General features: G+C 36.9%; 1 protein-coding gene across 11 annotated transcripts in view; it reads left to right on the top strand.

The window, feature by feature from the left end:
• Nucleotides 1-17,161, top strand: part of KIAA0825 (KIAA0825 ortholog) — a 413,723-nt gene that overhangs the window by 223,670 nt on the left and 172,892 nt on the right. For all 11 annotated transcript variants that reach the window (XM_048849271.2, XM_048849272.2, XM_075128575.1 and 8 more), the window contains 2 exons: nt 6,971-7,126; nt 13,624-13,718. In XM_048849271.2, coding sequence (XP_048705228.2) covers nt 6,971-7,126; nt 13,624-13,718 — 251 coding nt within the window. The remainder of the gene's footprint in view (nt 1-6,970; nt 7,127-13,623; nt 13,719-17,161) is intronic.

Below are 17,161 nucleotides of genomic sequence, written 5' to 3'. Positions count from 1 at the left end.
CTGCCTTAGCCTTGCTGTGCCGCTGGACTTTTAGCAACTAAAATCTCCTGGTTTGGTTTCAGTAGACTCCAGGATATAGAGCCTGATGCCGGGAGACTTCTGGCAAAACCAGGAGGGCTGGCAACCCTAGTGATACTACAGATGTACATGCCTGAATTTATGTAATTTTTTAAAAAGCATTACTTATATATATTTGTAGTTAAAGTATAACCAAGTGCATATAACAGAATGCATGATACTGCAAATTTAGGGATAGGCCACTGTCAAGGTTCCTCCCCCACTCTGAACGCTAGGGTACAGATGTGGGGACCTGCATGAAAAACCTCCTAAGCTTCTCTTTACCAGCTTAGGTCAAAACTTCCCCAAGGTACAAAATATTCTACCCTTTGTCCTTGGATTGGCCGCTACCACCACCAAACAAATACTGGTTACTGGGGAAGAGCTGTTTGGACACGTCTTTCCCCCCAAAATACTTCCCAAAACCTTGCACCCCACTTTCTGGACAAGGTTTGGTAAAAAGCCTCACCAATTTGCCTAGGTGACTACAGACCCAGACCCTTAGATCTTAAGAACAATGAACAATCCTCCCAGCACTTGCACACCCCCCTTTCCTGGGAAATGTTGGATAAAAAGCCTCACCAATTTGCATAGGTGACCACAGACCCAAACCCTTGGATCTGAGAACAATGAAAAAGCATTCAGTTTTCTTACAAGAAGACTTTTAATAGAAATAGAAGTAAATAGAAATAAAGAAATCCCCCCTGTAAAATCAGGATGGTAGATACCTTACAGGGTAATTAGATTCAAAACATAGAGAACCCCTCTAGGCAAAACCTTAAGTTACAAAAAGGATACACAGACAGAAATAGTTATTCTATTCAGCACAATTCTTTTCTCAGCCATTTAAAGAAATCATAATCTAACACATACCTAGCTAGATTACTTACTAAAAGTTCTAAGACTCCATTACTCGTCTATCCCCGACAAAAGCAGCATATAGACAGACCGAGACCCTTTGTTTCTCTCCCTCCTCCCAGCTTTTGAAAGTATCCTGTCTCCTCATTGGTCATTTTGGTCAGGTGCCAGCGAGGTTATCTTTAGCTTCTTAACCCTTTACAGGTGAGAGGATTTTTCCTCTGGCCAGGAGGGATTTCAAAGGGGTTTACCCTTCCCTTTATATTTATGACAGCCACGATTTTCAAAATTGACTGCCTAACGTCAGGCTCCTAAATCCATAATTAGGCACTTAAGTCCATGTTATGTCAATCGGAGCAATTGGTCACTCATCACTTCAGAAAATCAAGTCAGTTGTTTAGTTGCCTAAGTGTGGACTTTGGAGCCCAACTATGTGCATCTGTTTTTGTAAATCTTAGCTATGATGTATGTCTGTATAAAAGTACGCATATATACAGAAATCACTGAAATTTTGCCTTATTTGGAGTAGAACACAGTATCTGTTTAGTAGCATCTCTCAACACTACTCAACAGTTTAAACAAGAAAGTGAAGAGTACATCTATATGACATCTTTAAGTGAAAACATTTTCAATGGGGCCATACTCAAGACCCTGGCAAGGCTCAAACAGATTTCTTCAACATGGCTGTGAAACCACTAAAAATGTATAGTTTTTGGCACAAAATCATGTTAAGCACTTTTAAACACTATTTTCCATAACTAGTTTAAAATTTGTGATGTGAACAAAAGCTTACATGACAAATCAGTAAGTGGCTGCTCAGAGTAATCATTCCAAAGAATAGAAGTACTTGTGGCACCTTAGAGACTAACAAATTTATTTGAGCATAAGCTTTCGTGATGCATCCGATGAAGTGAGCTGTAGCTCACGAAAGCTTATGCTCAAATAAATTGGTTAGTCTCTGAGGTGCCACAAGTACTCCTTTTCTTTTTGTGAATACAGACTAACACGGCTGCTACTCTGAAACCTGTCATTCCAAAGAATGGAGAAAATGGGATGGTGATTTTTAGTAGCTTTACTTTGTGAAATCAGCACCACAAAGTTATGGAAAATTATAATAGGTTTTGTGGAGCTATGGTACTGAAGTTATGTATTCAACAAAATAATATAAATAAATAAATAGAAATTGTTATCTGGTGGCTTCCAAAGAAGACAGCCTCTCATAGACTGAGTCAACAATAGAGAGACAAGGTGGTTGAGGTAATATCTTGTATTGGACCAACTTCTGTTGGTGAGAGAGAGACAAGCTTTCAAACTTACACAGAGCTCTTAAGAAGAAGAGCTCTGTGTAGGCTCAAAAATTTGTCTCTCACACTAGCAGAAGTTACTCCAATACAAGATATTACCTCACCCACCTTGTCTCACTAATATCCTGCAATCGACACTGCTACAACAACACTGCATATGAGTCAAGAATGTTCTGTTCACATTATTGTTTCACACCCAGTCACAGTTGGAGAGAACATACATTATGTACTTGCAAATTTAGTTTTATTTGTATTTATTTTTACATTTATGAAACATGCTCATTTCCTGGTCTCTTAGCTGAAATGCAGTAATAAAACAATACTTAAAATAACAAATTTACCATTGTTGATGAAGTTTCTACCTCAAAATATATCTCCACCATTCTTTCCAACACAAGAAAATGCCTTTGTAAAAAGATAGGTCTTACATCATGTTCTGATGCTCACCACAGGGAAAGCAAGTTCCAAAGTTGAGTGCCCTCCATTGAGAAATCAAGGGATCCCACAGTTGAAAGCTCTGATTGTAATACTGCTTACTTGAGGGTATTGTATAACATATGCAAAAGGCCTAGTTAAATTTATACAAATAACCCATAAATAATGGTCATAGCCTTTCACCGTATCTTGGTCATTTTATGACATCAGGTAATAAGTAAAAAACATTTTGGAAGTTGGGAATAAATGGGTGATTTACTGGAGCCAAAAGTTCCAAGTTAATACCAGTTTTCACTTCCGATTGTATCGTATTTAGAGACTTCAAAAAGTATTAGCATCCTTTGTCCCCAAAAGAGAATTCTTAATCTTGCAGGAAACAATCTGAGATGTCCTTCCCTCATAATGATTTCCTAATAATGTCAAAGACCATTCTTTTCATCTATGCCAAGTAACTCATTTCCATGGGAAACAGAATTTTAGGCTATTCTAAAGTCAATGTGACAGATTCTAGCCCCCACTGAAGCCTGTATGCTTTGCTCTGATGACACAAAGGGTATGTCTTCACTGCATCTGGACAGGAGCCTTCCAGTCTCGGTTCACAGACTTGAGTTTCCGCTGTAAAAATAGCTTTGTAGAATTGTGGCTGGAGCTCAGGGACTCAAGTGTGATGGGCAATGTCAAAGCAACATTTACACAGCTGTTTTTAGCATGCTAGCACGAGCCCCTCAAACGCAAGTCTGTGGACCTGATCTGGGAGGCTTGCTCCAAGATGCAGTGTGGAAATACCCAAAAGGGCCAGAAGGTTTCAACTAAGGATTCCCTGAGCATGGGAGAATCTCTGGCTGGCATAGAGCCAGTGTAACAACACTTCCCAACAGCTCAGGCATAAGAAGTGCATTAGAACAGCCTTCAGACTGCTCCAATTTGTGATGGGGCTTAAATTGGCCCATAGCCAACCTGGGGGTAGGGAACTTGCAAAATGAATTAAAGAGTTGCCTGTGCATCCCCTTTTCCCTCACTCAGCGGTGTTGAGCAGAGGTAAAGTGTACTTGAGAATCTGGGTCACAATGTAAAAGTTTCCTTGCTTCTTGAAGAAGCCCATTCCTATATCTGGAACTAAACAGGTTCAATAGAAATGTGTATAGAGTTTACTCATTGACCAGATGGAAGTGCAGCGTGTCCTTATGTATGTAAATAGAATAGTCATCAACGTTTACATCAATTCCATGGACAGACACTGTCTACAAAATCAATATCCAGATATTCTTCACATTTGGGTGGTGAAGAAAAGAAAGTTACTTACGAGAAACTGTTCTTTCATTGGTAATGACTCCAGTACTGCTCTCCAAGAGTTTATACACACACTCTTCCAAGATTAACATCTTATTAGAGCAAGAGGTGTATTTTTTGATGCCTGTCTTCTTGACTTCACCCATTATGCCAGGCAACAAAAGTCCCCCCACAGTTTGGACTAACAAGAATTGATTTAAAAATTGTCAAAAACAAGCACTATTAACTTTAACACATTAATATATGTAAGTCTAACTGTTGTAAACTCATGAGGGAAGTAGGGACTGGTTCTGTGACTGCACTGATGGTTGGAAAGAGGGAAATGAAGAAAGAGGAGGCAGGATTTTTTACAGCTTTGAATAGTTATGAAATTTGCATGCCACACAACACCTAATTGCCAGGCTATAAAGCCAGTTTGAGTCTCCAAATGTTCTAACCTGTATCACAAATTGATATTTTAACTAATATACCCAGGTCTTTTCCCTCCTCTGTCATTTCCAACTGATGAGTCCACAGCTTATAGCAAAAAAGTCTTATAGTCTGTAAGTACACAATCTTTCACTTTGGACTATTAAATTTCATCCCATTTGTATTATTCCAGTCCTCAAGGTCATCCAATTCTTCTAGTAGAATATTCGATCCTCCTCTGTATTGATGATGCCTCCCAACATTGTTTCATCAGAACATTTCATTAGCACTCTCCTACCTTTTGTGTCAAGGTCATTAAGTAAAAATAAGATTTGCCTGAAAATCGATCCGTGAGGAACTCCTCTGGTAACCTCCCTCCTGACCAATAGTTTTCCTTTTAGCACAACCTATAGTTGCTTCCCCATTAACTAGTTCCTTACAATTCCTGTACTAATCCCCAGCTTCTCCAGTTTGACTAATGATTTCCTGTGTGATACCATATCAAATGCTTTACTGAAGTCCAGATAGATTAGATGTACCATATTTAGCTGGTCTTAAAACATTAGTTATCTTACAAAGAAGGATATCAGCTTAGACTGGCATGATCTACCGCTGGCAAACGTATGTTGCATTTTATCCCATTTTCCTTCATGTCTTTAGTTATTCTTTTCTTTAAAATGTGTTCTAAAACCTTGCATACTATTGAGGTCAGACTAGCAGGTGCATAGTTGACTGGCTTATTTTTTCCTTCTTTCTTAAATATAGGTACTATATTTTCTATTCTCCAGTCATACCATACCACCTCCAGTTTAACAGAAAAAATGAAAATCTTTGGTATCAGAATTGCAATTTTATGTGACAGTTCTTTCAGTATTCTGGGATGAAGTTTATCCGCTCCCCTGTTACTCCTCCCAATCTGAGTACATTAAATTATTTTTGAGTTTTGCTTCCATCTTGAATGTGGTAATTTCTATATACTCATTCCCATTAACCATCTTGCCTTTTCCCCCATGTTCAACATTAGCATCCTTATTGAAAACTGAGGCAAAGTATTCATTTAGTTTTGCAGTCTTATTATCCATATTATAACTAGATTATCCTTAATTTCTCACCCATCCTCACTGCATAGTGGCTGCCCACTTCTTTTTATTTATATGGCTAAAGAGTTTTTTACTATTTGTTTTAATTTCTGTTGCAAGGTATAACTCAGCTTGACTTTTGGCAATTCTTATTTTATCCCTACACTTTCTGACCTCCAAGGTATAGCTTTCTTTGCTGATCAGTCCCTTTCTTTTTAGGATTTTGCTTATTCCTAATATCCTTTTTGAAGTGGTTATTCATTTAGTAAATGCCGGAGTCCATCCGTACATGCTTCGGATGCAAATTCCAGATAGTTTCTGCACCTTTAACTTAAATAAATTTCAAGCCTCCTGCATGTTTAAGGCCTTGAGATCATCAGTCTAGTTTACTTCACAAACTGGTTCCCTTAATTTCTCAACATTTGCCCTTTTGAAATTAAACACTTTAGTTACCAACCAGTTTTTTTGACTATCCTTCCATTTAATTTCAATAGAATCAACTCTTGATCATTGAATTCAAGGTTATTTTCTACAAATAGAATGTCTATAATGTCTTCGTTACTTATCCAAGCCAAATCTAAAAAAGCATCACCTCTTGTTGGTTCATTACTATTTGAAGACGTGTCTGCTGGCATCCAGGAATAACTGGGTCATACCATTATTAGTAATATTTGTTCTCCAGTCTATATTTAGGAAGTTAGTCTTCCATACCGACACAATTTTTGTTAGTATTTATCTCTCTCATAACATCAAAGAGATCTCTGTCCATTTCCAGATTCCACCCTGGGGGAGGGGAGGGATCTAGAGCAGACCCCTAACACTACCTTAATAGAATCTCTTATACAATCTTTCCCCAAAGTGATTTTGAGACAAACTGATTCTGTTTTATCCATGCTAATGTTATCACTTCTTATTTCTTGTGTCTGCCACATCATTGAGGTACAATGCTTCTGATTTCCTTACTGTACCACATCATTGGTGTACAGTGGTACCCCACCACATTTACCTTTATTTTTTTCTCTCTTGAGAAGCACATATCCATCAATACCTCTATTCCGGTCACAACTGCAATTCCACCATATTTCTGTTATCTTTATACTATTTGGTTTTGCATCCTGCACCAGTAATACTAGTTCCAGTATTTTGTTGCCCAGGCTTCTTGCATTAGTGTACAAATATCTCATCTGACTTCAGAATATTTCCTAGACAGATTAAATATAATCCTTTCACTATTCGTATCATCTACCTGACTATTCCTCCCATCAGTATTATTACTCTTTTTGTTTGGGGTCCATACTCCTACCCTCTGGAGTTCCTTTTTCCTGTACTAAATCCTCATTTATATGCAATGCTGCTGTCAGATGCTCTGGGCCTGGCTGGAGCCCAGTGGGGCAGGAAGAAGAAAGTGCGGAGAGGAAGGAGAGATCTGATAATAATCTGGCTGGGCAAAGAGACTAGCTAAATTTATATGTGGAATTTAACCAGACTATTGCTATCAAGGATAGGTGGTACTCATTAACTTGTATTTCTTCTTAAAAGGAATATTTGAAAGAGCTGCTGTCTTGTGGGAATTCTTCTGAAGAGGATGTAATGCCCATTGAACATTCACATTTGACACTGAGGAGCGCACAAGAGCAGCCTGTTTTCAATCCTTTCCAGGTGCACCGCCAATATTGTGCAAATGTGTTTGATCAGGTAAGTGAAAGTTTTTGAAATTTTCAAGTCCTATCAATGAAAATATCACATAATCTGATATAAGGAATGCAGGTCATACCTACACAATGAGGCAGTCCTGGAAAGCAGTGACTCTGAAAATAATTTTCAACATGATTTCTCAACTGTAACGCTGTGGCAAAAAGAGCTAATGTGATCCTTGTCTGTATAAACAACGGAGTAGTGAATAGGGTTAGGGAGATTATTTTACTTCCGGATGTGGCATTGCTGAAATCGACACTGGAATAGTGTGTGCAGTTCTGGTGTGCACATTTTTAAAAGGATTTTGAAAAATTGGAAAGGGTGCAAAAAAGAGAGACAAAAATTATTTGAAGGGTGGAAAAAATGCCTTTCAATCTGTTTACCTATTCAAAAAGAAGATCAAGAGTTGACTTGATTACAGCATACAAGTAACTTTACAAGGAGAGAATAACAGATACTAAAGGGCTGTTTAATCTAGTGGAGGAAGGCCTAACAACAACCTATGGCTGGAAGATGAAGCCAGACAAATTCAAAATGGAAAAAAAAGGCAAACATTTTTAACAATGGGGGTGATCAACTGTTGAAACAAGCTATCCCAGGAAGTGGTGGATTCTCCATTTCTTGAAGGCTTCAGATCAAGACTGAATATCTTTCTGAAAAATTTTCTTCAGCCAAACACAAGTTATTGTCCTTAATACAGGGGTAACTGGGTGAAATTTAGTAGCCTGTGATATACGGGAGGTCAGACTAGATGATCTAATGGTCACTTCTGGCCTTAAACTCTATGAAACTATGATGACAGTGATGGTAGGTGTTGAAATCATGAAAATGAACTAATTGGCATAGGCACAAACTTCATAAAATTGCTTGGGTGCTTGCTGCCTCTAAAGTGCTGACAATTCTAACCCATTTGTATTATGCAAGGGGGTTGTCATTGACACATTTCCGCCCCCCTCCCCCCGTTCTTTTATCTGTATTGTTGCTGTGATGTGGATCTCATGTACTTGAGGAATTTGTATTCTTTTACCTATAACTACATTACTTCAGTATGAACACAGGAAGCACATTTTTATGGATGATTTTTCATTATCTTGATGCAATGGACTGGGTCTCTCTGTTGAATATAGTGACAAAGCTTGAAGTGCATATTTGGGAGAAATGATGAAAAAACATCCATAAAATACAGTACCTGATGACAGCCATTGTCAAAAATACGAGACACTATAGTAATGGTTGCATTGGAAATATATAGATAGATACAGATTAAATAGAAAAAAAAGAGAAAAGTATGTATTTCCGATGTTCATATTAGGCTAATCAGGTAAAATGTTAAGGTATCCAATTCCAGAAACTAGTACCTTGCCAGGTCAGCAGGTTTTTTTTGTTTTTTGTTTTTTTTAAATTAGATCTAAGGTAAAATCATCAAAACTCCCTAAGTCTGAGAACGGCACTTAGGGTACAAATCTCAAAAGTCACTTTTAAAATGGGATTTATGTGCCTAGATCACGTAGGCACTTTTGAAAAATTTATTCGGAGACTTTGCCAATCTTCTTAATCCCTTTAGGCACCCCCACAATTTCAAATGGTAATATAAATGCTGATCTTTTAAACTGTTACACTGAAGTACGCACTAAAAACTTCTTCCTCTAGACAACCCTTTATCTTTTTTCAGTACAAATTTGTTTGGTATTTCGGTAAAGATATCACCTCTGCTCTCTTTAGTGATGGCTAAAGACAAGTTTCACTGTATATGCCATTTTCTAAATATTGTTAATAGATATTTAATCCATGTGATGTATTTCAGTGAAAGTGTTAATGGTGTGAATGATGGAGATGAATACTAATTTGAGACTCTTGACCCCTGTTGAACTAGTTTTAAGCCTGTGTTGCTCTTTCTTGTTCCACAAGTCCCTTTGTAAATATCCTAAATGAAGAGGACTCAAGGGAGGAATTACTTGTCTTAGACAACTGGGAAAAAAATTAAATGGTGTCCAAATATGGAACGCAGATAATATTTTTATCATGCCTGTTATAGTTCTTGCCTACATTCATTAATAGTGAGTAGAATAAGACCTTCAAATACTGACAACTCAGGGCAGAATTCTTTTGCTATATGACAGAGTTGCAGTGCTCCATTAATCAGCAGGTGACAAGAGATAGTTCATATTGGATTGTGTTGGATTCCAGAAATTTTAGCATAAAATCTGTTTTTCAGAACTTGGAAAACTGTCCAAGCATTTAAATAAAAATAATTAATGGACTATAGACCTTAAAGTATCATGTGTCAAACCTATTAGTCAGTAAATCAACTTGCTTCCTGAAATTAATTTTACTATTAAAGAAGTTACCTTATTTTATTTCCTTAAAAATATACTTTTAACATATGAATATAGGAACTGCCATACTGGAATAGACCGATGGTCAGTCTAGTCCATTATCTGGTCTCTGCCAGTAGCTACTACTAGATTCTTCAGAGGACAGTACAAGAAAACTCATAATGGACAATTATTCTGCCTAAATTTCTTCTTATCCCCATCAGTCAGTGGTTGTCCTCTCTCCTGAAGCATGAGAGTTTATAAAATCTCTGATCTGTTTCTTTATTTTTACCATATATAATTTAAGTATATATATGTTTTCATTACCCACATAAATGATGAATCCTTGTTTGAATCCCACTAAGCCTCTGGCCTTCACAATATCTTTTGTCAGTGAGCCAATTATGCATTGTGTAAGAGTATTTCCTTCTATCAGTTTTATACTCGTTGCCTTTCAATTCCAAAGACTGTGCCTTAGTTCTTCTATTATGAGAGCATAAATAGGAGTGCCAACTTTGTGTTTATTCAGGATTCTGTGTATTCCATGGCACAGTGGCACTAAATTCAGGAACAAGAGCAGCTGAATTCTGCAGCACTGTTAACTTACTCTGTTCCCATAAAATCCTCTTCATTAACAATCCCTTCCCTCCCACACAGCCCATTACCACTGGGTTTGGATTAGCCTAAATAAGCCAGGAAGTGGGTGAACCAGAAGAGTGTGCTGGCCTGCCTGGAGAGTGTTGCCAGGGATAAGCCTCTTAAGCTGGTTACAGGCTCCCACTTCCTGGCACTCAGCAGAGAGAGGTTTGGAGACAGGTCTCTTGAACAACAAGATAGCCAATATCCATGAAGCTAGGCTACCTAAGGAATATAATGGGGGAAAAATATCATAGAAAATAATCCTTTACAAAAATATTTATTGACAAATTTGTTTTCTATCAGTATTTTGACTAGGGCCCATATTAAAAATAAATATAAATGAAAAATGTGTCAATTAATATTTTCACTGTGTTCTTCAGGTGAATGGACTCCACACTCCAGCCCCATAAGCCTCCGTTCCCCAATTAATTCTCCCTAGAAAGCAAGAGGTAGCTGCAGGGTGGAAATGATAGGGCAAGGAGACAGAAAACAAAATGTCTGGTACCTGCCTGCAACAATATGGGATTCTCATGCAAAAATGCTGAATTCTGCAGCATCTTCAAAAAAGGATAGATTTTGCAGCAGGTTCTATGGCTGTGGAATCACAAAACACGTAGGGGCCCTATTTTTACCATTCGTTATTTTATATACCTATGTCATGTCCCCTCTTTTTTTTGTTTTCTCTAAACAAAGCAGTTCCAAACTTTTCAGTCTCCCTTCATGTACAATTCTTGTAGTTTTTTTTTTTAACCTCTTAACATTTTCAACATCGATTTCTGTACCCCTTCTGTTTCTACATTGAGCAGGGGACTACATTGAGCTGCCCACAATGACTGCCAGGTCTTTTTCCTTCGGGGCTACAGTTAAAATAGAACACAGAAATATGTATGAATTGTTCAAATTATTCCTTACAATGTGCATTACTTTACATTTGTCAACACTGAATTTCATCTGCCACCTTGGGTTTTTCCTGGCAGCTTCTCTAGTCTTGAGTAACCCAACTGATTTTGTGTCATTTGTAAGCTTTGCCACACACTCTCTATTGACCTATTTTACCACATCACTGAACAACAGTGGTTTAGGGCAGACTTTGGAGCCACGCCCTGTTATCTTTTTGCCATTATGAAATTTTATCGTTTGTTTTTACTCTTTGTTTTCTGTGTTATAGCCAGTTTCTAATACAAGACAATACTTTTCTTCTCACCCCACGACTACTTGGTTTCCTTAATATAAGTTCTTGTTATGGATTTTTTCAAAGCCTGTTTAATGGTCTTTTAACCTGCCTTCAAAAAAGTCCATAACAAGAACTAATAAACTAAATCAACAGGTTATCTCTTATTTGCTATCTTGTTGACATATGCAAAGAATTATGGTAGATTAGAAAGCATGATTTTCCTTTTCTGAAGCCGTGCTACATTGTCCCCATCATATCATGTGCATCAAGAGGCTTAATAATTCTTTTTAATTATAATTTCAGCCAGTTTACCTGGTCCTGAAATAAAGTTCACTGCTCTGTACACCCCAGGATCAACCATTGCAATTTAATTAAATATTATGTGGATTTGTTATCTTCCAGCCCTTTGGTTTAGTAGCTAATTTGAGAGAGAGCACATAATTACTGTTCACAATTCATCCACTTTATTTTTACATTTCTTCAGAACTCCTGATGTTTACCATCTAGTTGTAGCAACTTGTTACTCTGAATTTTATCACTTTGTCCTGACATCTCAATCTCTAACAGTGCCTCTTTTTTGCTACCTAATAAGAGTAAGGCTCAGGTCATGCAGCTCCTCAATGGATCTGTTGTGAAGGCTGCTTCAAAGAAATCATTTAGCTTATCTCAGGTGATTTTACCTTCCTTCACTACTCCTTTACTTTACAACCAGACTGACCAGTTCTCTCCCAGGCTTCCTCCTTCTATTACATTTACAAAGTTTCTTGGTTGGTTTTTTTTTTCTTTCTGTTTGCTCGTCAAATCCCCTCTTTTTAGCCCTTCTAATTTCACTTATCTTCGATGTTCTTTTTCTTATTCTGTGTGTAGAATGAATGACTACTTGAGTTTACAGTTAGAACATTGGAGCACTGTCTTTCCTGTTTCCATCCCCTCCCTCTTTAACTCTCTTTCCTCCCTCTTCATTAACTCCTTCCATCTCTCATCTCATTCTTGATAGACTTTTTCCTCCTCATTCATTCTTAATCAGACATTCACTTCCACCATCCACTTTCTTCCCCATTTACTCACTTATTCTCTTTTACTTTCCCTGCCCCTCTCTCCCGCTCTTCCTTTCTCTATCCTTCCCTCTCCCTGACTTTTATTGTGTGTGAGTGCATGAAGGAAGGATGGAGGGGGGTAAAAGAAAAGCGGAGAGACAGTGAGGGAACTAAAGCATCTAGGTGGAAGAGGAACCCTGGAGTATATTCAACTGTCTCCAGTAGCACCAGAGGTTCTGCGGGACTAGGGAACCCTGAAAATCTTGTTGGAAACTCTCCTTGCTTCAGTTTATGTTACATTACTTCCTATTGGCTTCATTTGGGCTGGATTTCCATTTTCTACAGGAGACTTGTTTGGCTTAAATAATCTCTTGAACCTTGCCATTTAGCCATATATATTAATATACATATATATGGGTATTTACCTTCCCTCTTCTTTTTCTGTTTAGGGGTTTACATAATTCCTGTTACTATTTATTATTGTATGGGAAAGTAGCCTCCATTCAGAGTCATAAGGATTTTAATTTCCCCATTTTTGACTGGCTTCCTCATCTTTTTTTTTTTTTTTTGAACTCCTAGCCAAATTTACTTTCACCATACTAATTTTGGGAGCGATCCCTCCCGCAAGTATATTGAACTTAATTGTATTATGGTCACTATTCCTTATTGGCTGAACTATAGTTAATAATGTTAATGTTATACAGCTACAAGTATTGCTTTGTAAGCATGATACTTGTATGACATCATTTGTCTGCATACAGTTATTGTAGGGTAGATTTTATTAATTAAATAAGCAACAGGGTATTTACCTGAGTTCATATTGTTTATATTTATAGGTATTTATAATAACCATCTGGTGATTGCAATGCCTTACACAACAATAGACAAGTAAAATATCTTGCACTAATTAAGATACAGCATGAATTCCAGCTACACCAAGTTCTTTCTCTTGATAAACTTTTTGCTGACAGTAGAAAATGTAAATTGCTACAATACATAAAAAGTTGCCAATTATTTTGCTTTTCAAATAGAGTCAAGCTCTCAGAGAAAGTGACTGGGCAAAATGCCATTAACAGTTGGAAGAATAACGACTCAAAAAATTGATTTATCTTTTTATAAATAATGGCTACATCCCCAAATGGATTTATAAATTAATTGCTGTCTTATTGGAATAAAAACCTTCTTCTATGGACATGATTGATGTCATCTGTCTAAGTCCTTGTTCTAGACCCCCCTCCTTCTTAGTTAGTCTATCACAGCTGGAGCTTTAATTTACTGATCATATTAACTCTGATTAATAACTAACAATAGCTTCTTCCCATACCTCAACAGTCAGCCATTACTGAATGGAACTGGGATTGGTCAATCTTGCTGCCAAGTTATCTGGGACTGAATCAGATGACCTTCAGGGCACTGCTGGCACACAGGTAATATGATTCTTATATAGAATGTCTGTACTTTCCAATTTTTGGTCTTACTTTATAATGGACTATACATTAAAGTTAATTTTGACACCAATTGTAAAATAATTGGGAAATATATTTTTAAACTACATAATTTTAAAATGTCAATAGTTTGAAAGGATAGTTTTTCTGTATTTGGAATGCGATGAGAAAGTCTAGTGATAAATGTATAATTTACAATTTATAATTTGTATCTCAAGGGGTAAAAGCTTGTGTTTTTTGTGATTAAGATTCCAGAATTTGTTTGCCTTTGTCCACAAGCAGTACTTTACACAGTAATAAGAGCAAATTTTTGCTTTTCCAAATCCATAATACTCATATAAATTTCAGCTGTGTAGCACAGAACTCAGGGGGAATGCTTGTTAAAATAAGCGATGAAGGCCTAAATTCAGTGATGTCATGGCAAACAATAGCTATAGCACAGAAACGTTAATTTAAATTGTTTAAAAATAATGCAACACAAATTTTACTTAACGATACTAACAGTTCCTCTTTAAAATGACATTTTTGTCTTTTAAAATTGCAGTGCTTAATGAACAGCAAGGATATTTAATGCAAAACAAATGATATTCTTACAGCTCACAGACTGTTGATAGGTATGCATGTAAAATACTGTACGTCCTTTGCAGGTAGTATTTGTATGCTGTATTTGTGTCTTACCCTATCAGATATAACAAAAATAGTAATTTTGTCCTTGGTATAGGATAAATTTAAGTATGCATGGTAAATCATCTTACTTATATATTTAAGGTAGTTCTAAGGTGCCTATGACCTCTATTTGTATGAAAGGAAGCTGATATCTTTGGAGCAATGAATGCTCCTTCCTAATATGTATAGGGTTTCTCCTGTAATGTACTAATTTTGTATGTGTGAAGTTACCCTTTATTTACTAGCCTATGGACAGGATAAAGGGTCCTACTACTACTGACATCCAGTGAGATATTCTTTAGCTGAAATGATGGTGATCCGTGACTTTTGGAGGTGAGGGGACCAGAGTTCTAGACCAGGCTCTGCAGAAACTGTGATTTGTTCAGTAATTGTTGTCTGCAACATATTGATTTGTTACATGTTGGTAGTGTAATGGATGTGAAAGCTCTGAAACTTGAAAAGATTATTTTATTGAGATGTGCCAGATGCTATGGGCAAAGGGATTGTTCATAAACGTGTGCATCTATAAATGTTATATGTATATTTGTGAGCTAGGGATAGTATACTCGTTCCATCAGGGAGAGTTACTGAGCTTCCACAGGGAACTAAAATCAGTGGGAGACAATTGATGCAAATCCTGGCACAGGTAAGCAACTCCAAAGAAGTACCACCCATTGGGCGGAAATGTGTATATTGGTACAGACTGGGTTCAAGAGACCCAGCAGACAAATAACAGGATTTTGATATAAAGGAAGCTGAACTGATTTAGAGATCCTCACTTTGATCCAATATTTTCAAAACATTAATTTTTTAGTTAATCCAAAATTAATTGACAAAGATGTTACAATAGCAAAGAATGCACACTATGTCATTCCCTACTTACTGCTTACAACTGCCCTCAGTTAAAATGAAGGAATTTGTATTTTCTTTCTAAAACAAATACAAATTACTCAGTGTGTCTATAAACAAAAAGTATGACTCCAACCCACAACAGGAACTTAAGCTCTGAGGCTGGCTCTTATACTGCCCTGTTTGCTGATGTCATCAGCATGAGCCAAAGGCAGTGGAGAAGGGTTGGTGTGACTTACAGATGGAAGCTGCTCTCTCAGGCCACAACAACTCCCCTGTTGACTTGTAATTTGTGTGATGAGTGTAAAGAGGAGTACCTGGTTTACCTTCTCTACACTACCTATTATTTTATATACTTCTGTCATGTCATCTATTGTTTGTCTCCTTTTTAAATTGAATTGTCATAATCTTGATCGTTTCTCCTATTTTGGAAGTCTCTCCATTAATTGTCCTTCTTTGGATTCATTCAGTTTTTGTTGTATCCTTATCGAGATGAGGTGAACAAAACTGAGCACATTATTTAAAATGAGGCCATACCATCAATTTATAAAACAGCCCCTATAATATTTTCAGCATTATTTTCTATCAGTTTATTTAACATGTTCTAACATCTTTCTCCCCTTATTGGCTGCTGCTGTACAATGAGGATACATGTTTTCATCAAGCTGTCCACAGTGATGTCTAGTTCTAGTTCCCTTTTTAAGCTTAAATGCTGTCTATTTGACACTATGTTTACTAAGTACGCTCTGCTGATTCTCCTACAGTAGAAAAACTAAGCAAAAAGTGCTTATGGGACTCATTTACCAGGGAAATGCCTCCCCAACCTAGTTACTGACTGAGTGAGATTGGGACAAGTTTTGTCCCTGAGCCTGCAAGTAGTAGGCACATTAATTATTTGGCAGTTAGAGGAGGGTAAAAGGCTTCCAGTATAAAAGGGGCATGAATCTTCGCAAACTACTCAGTGCTGGCTCCACCTATGTGTTTGAATCCTGCCTCTCCTAGTCCTGTAAACCCTGAAATAAAAGTATATTTAGAAAATGTTTAAAAGAAATATCTTGGTTAGTGCTTTACATTAACTCAAGGTCATATAATGTAAAAGGTCATAGAGACCAACCTACTAAAGTAAGAAGGGCAGAGATCTGTGTTTAACCCATTAACAGATCAGACCTTCCAGAAACTTTGACCTAGTTTTCTTAACAATAGGGGGGAAAGGTGGTTAAACAGCAGTTCTTTCCATGGCTGATTTCAGATGCAATGTGTATATTTTTACATATATAGCTGTGAGAGTAGTTGAAATGGGAGGTAAAATATGGTTTTCAGTTACATTTGAAGTGTTATGTTTGAATAAGTATTCTCATTAATGATTTACAATATTAAACTAATTTATAATACATGTCTATGATTTTCACATGCATAAGAAAAATCCTACATGTCCACTGCCTTTTTTTTTTTTTTTTGCCTTTCACATGACATAAATATGCAACACTTTTTTATATGCTCTTAGAGGTTTGCTTTTCCAAAAGTGAATCCCCTGGCTTTACTACACAAAATATATATTCAAAACATACAACACAAAATATATATTCAAACTAGAAGAACTACAGCCTTTAATCATAATTTAATATTGATATATTTCTCAACTTGTGAACAATTACAAATTTCATACAGCAAAAATATCTACTGCTATATTGCTAAGTGAGTAGGTATGTTGATTTATAATGTATAAATCCACTGTCTTTTTGAACACTTGCCTGTATATCCTGTACATTTGCACACATAGTGATATAGAATTGTCGGACTGGAAGGGACCTCAAGAGGTCATCTAGTCCAGTCCCCTACGCTAATTCCAGGACTATGTATTATCTAGACCATCCCTGACAGGTATTTGTCCAACCTGCTCTTAAAAATCT

Source organism: Caretta caretta, chromosome 5 (genome assembly GCF_965140235.1).
Source record: "Caretta caretta isolate rCarCar2 chromosome 5, rCarCar1.hap1, whole genome shotgun sequence".
Classification (NCBI taxonomy): Eukaryota; Metazoa; Chordata; order Testudines; family Cheloniidae; genus Caretta; species Caretta caretta.
Note: the sequence above shows the minus strand (reverse complement) of the source record. Positions and strands in the feature narration are given on the sequence as shown.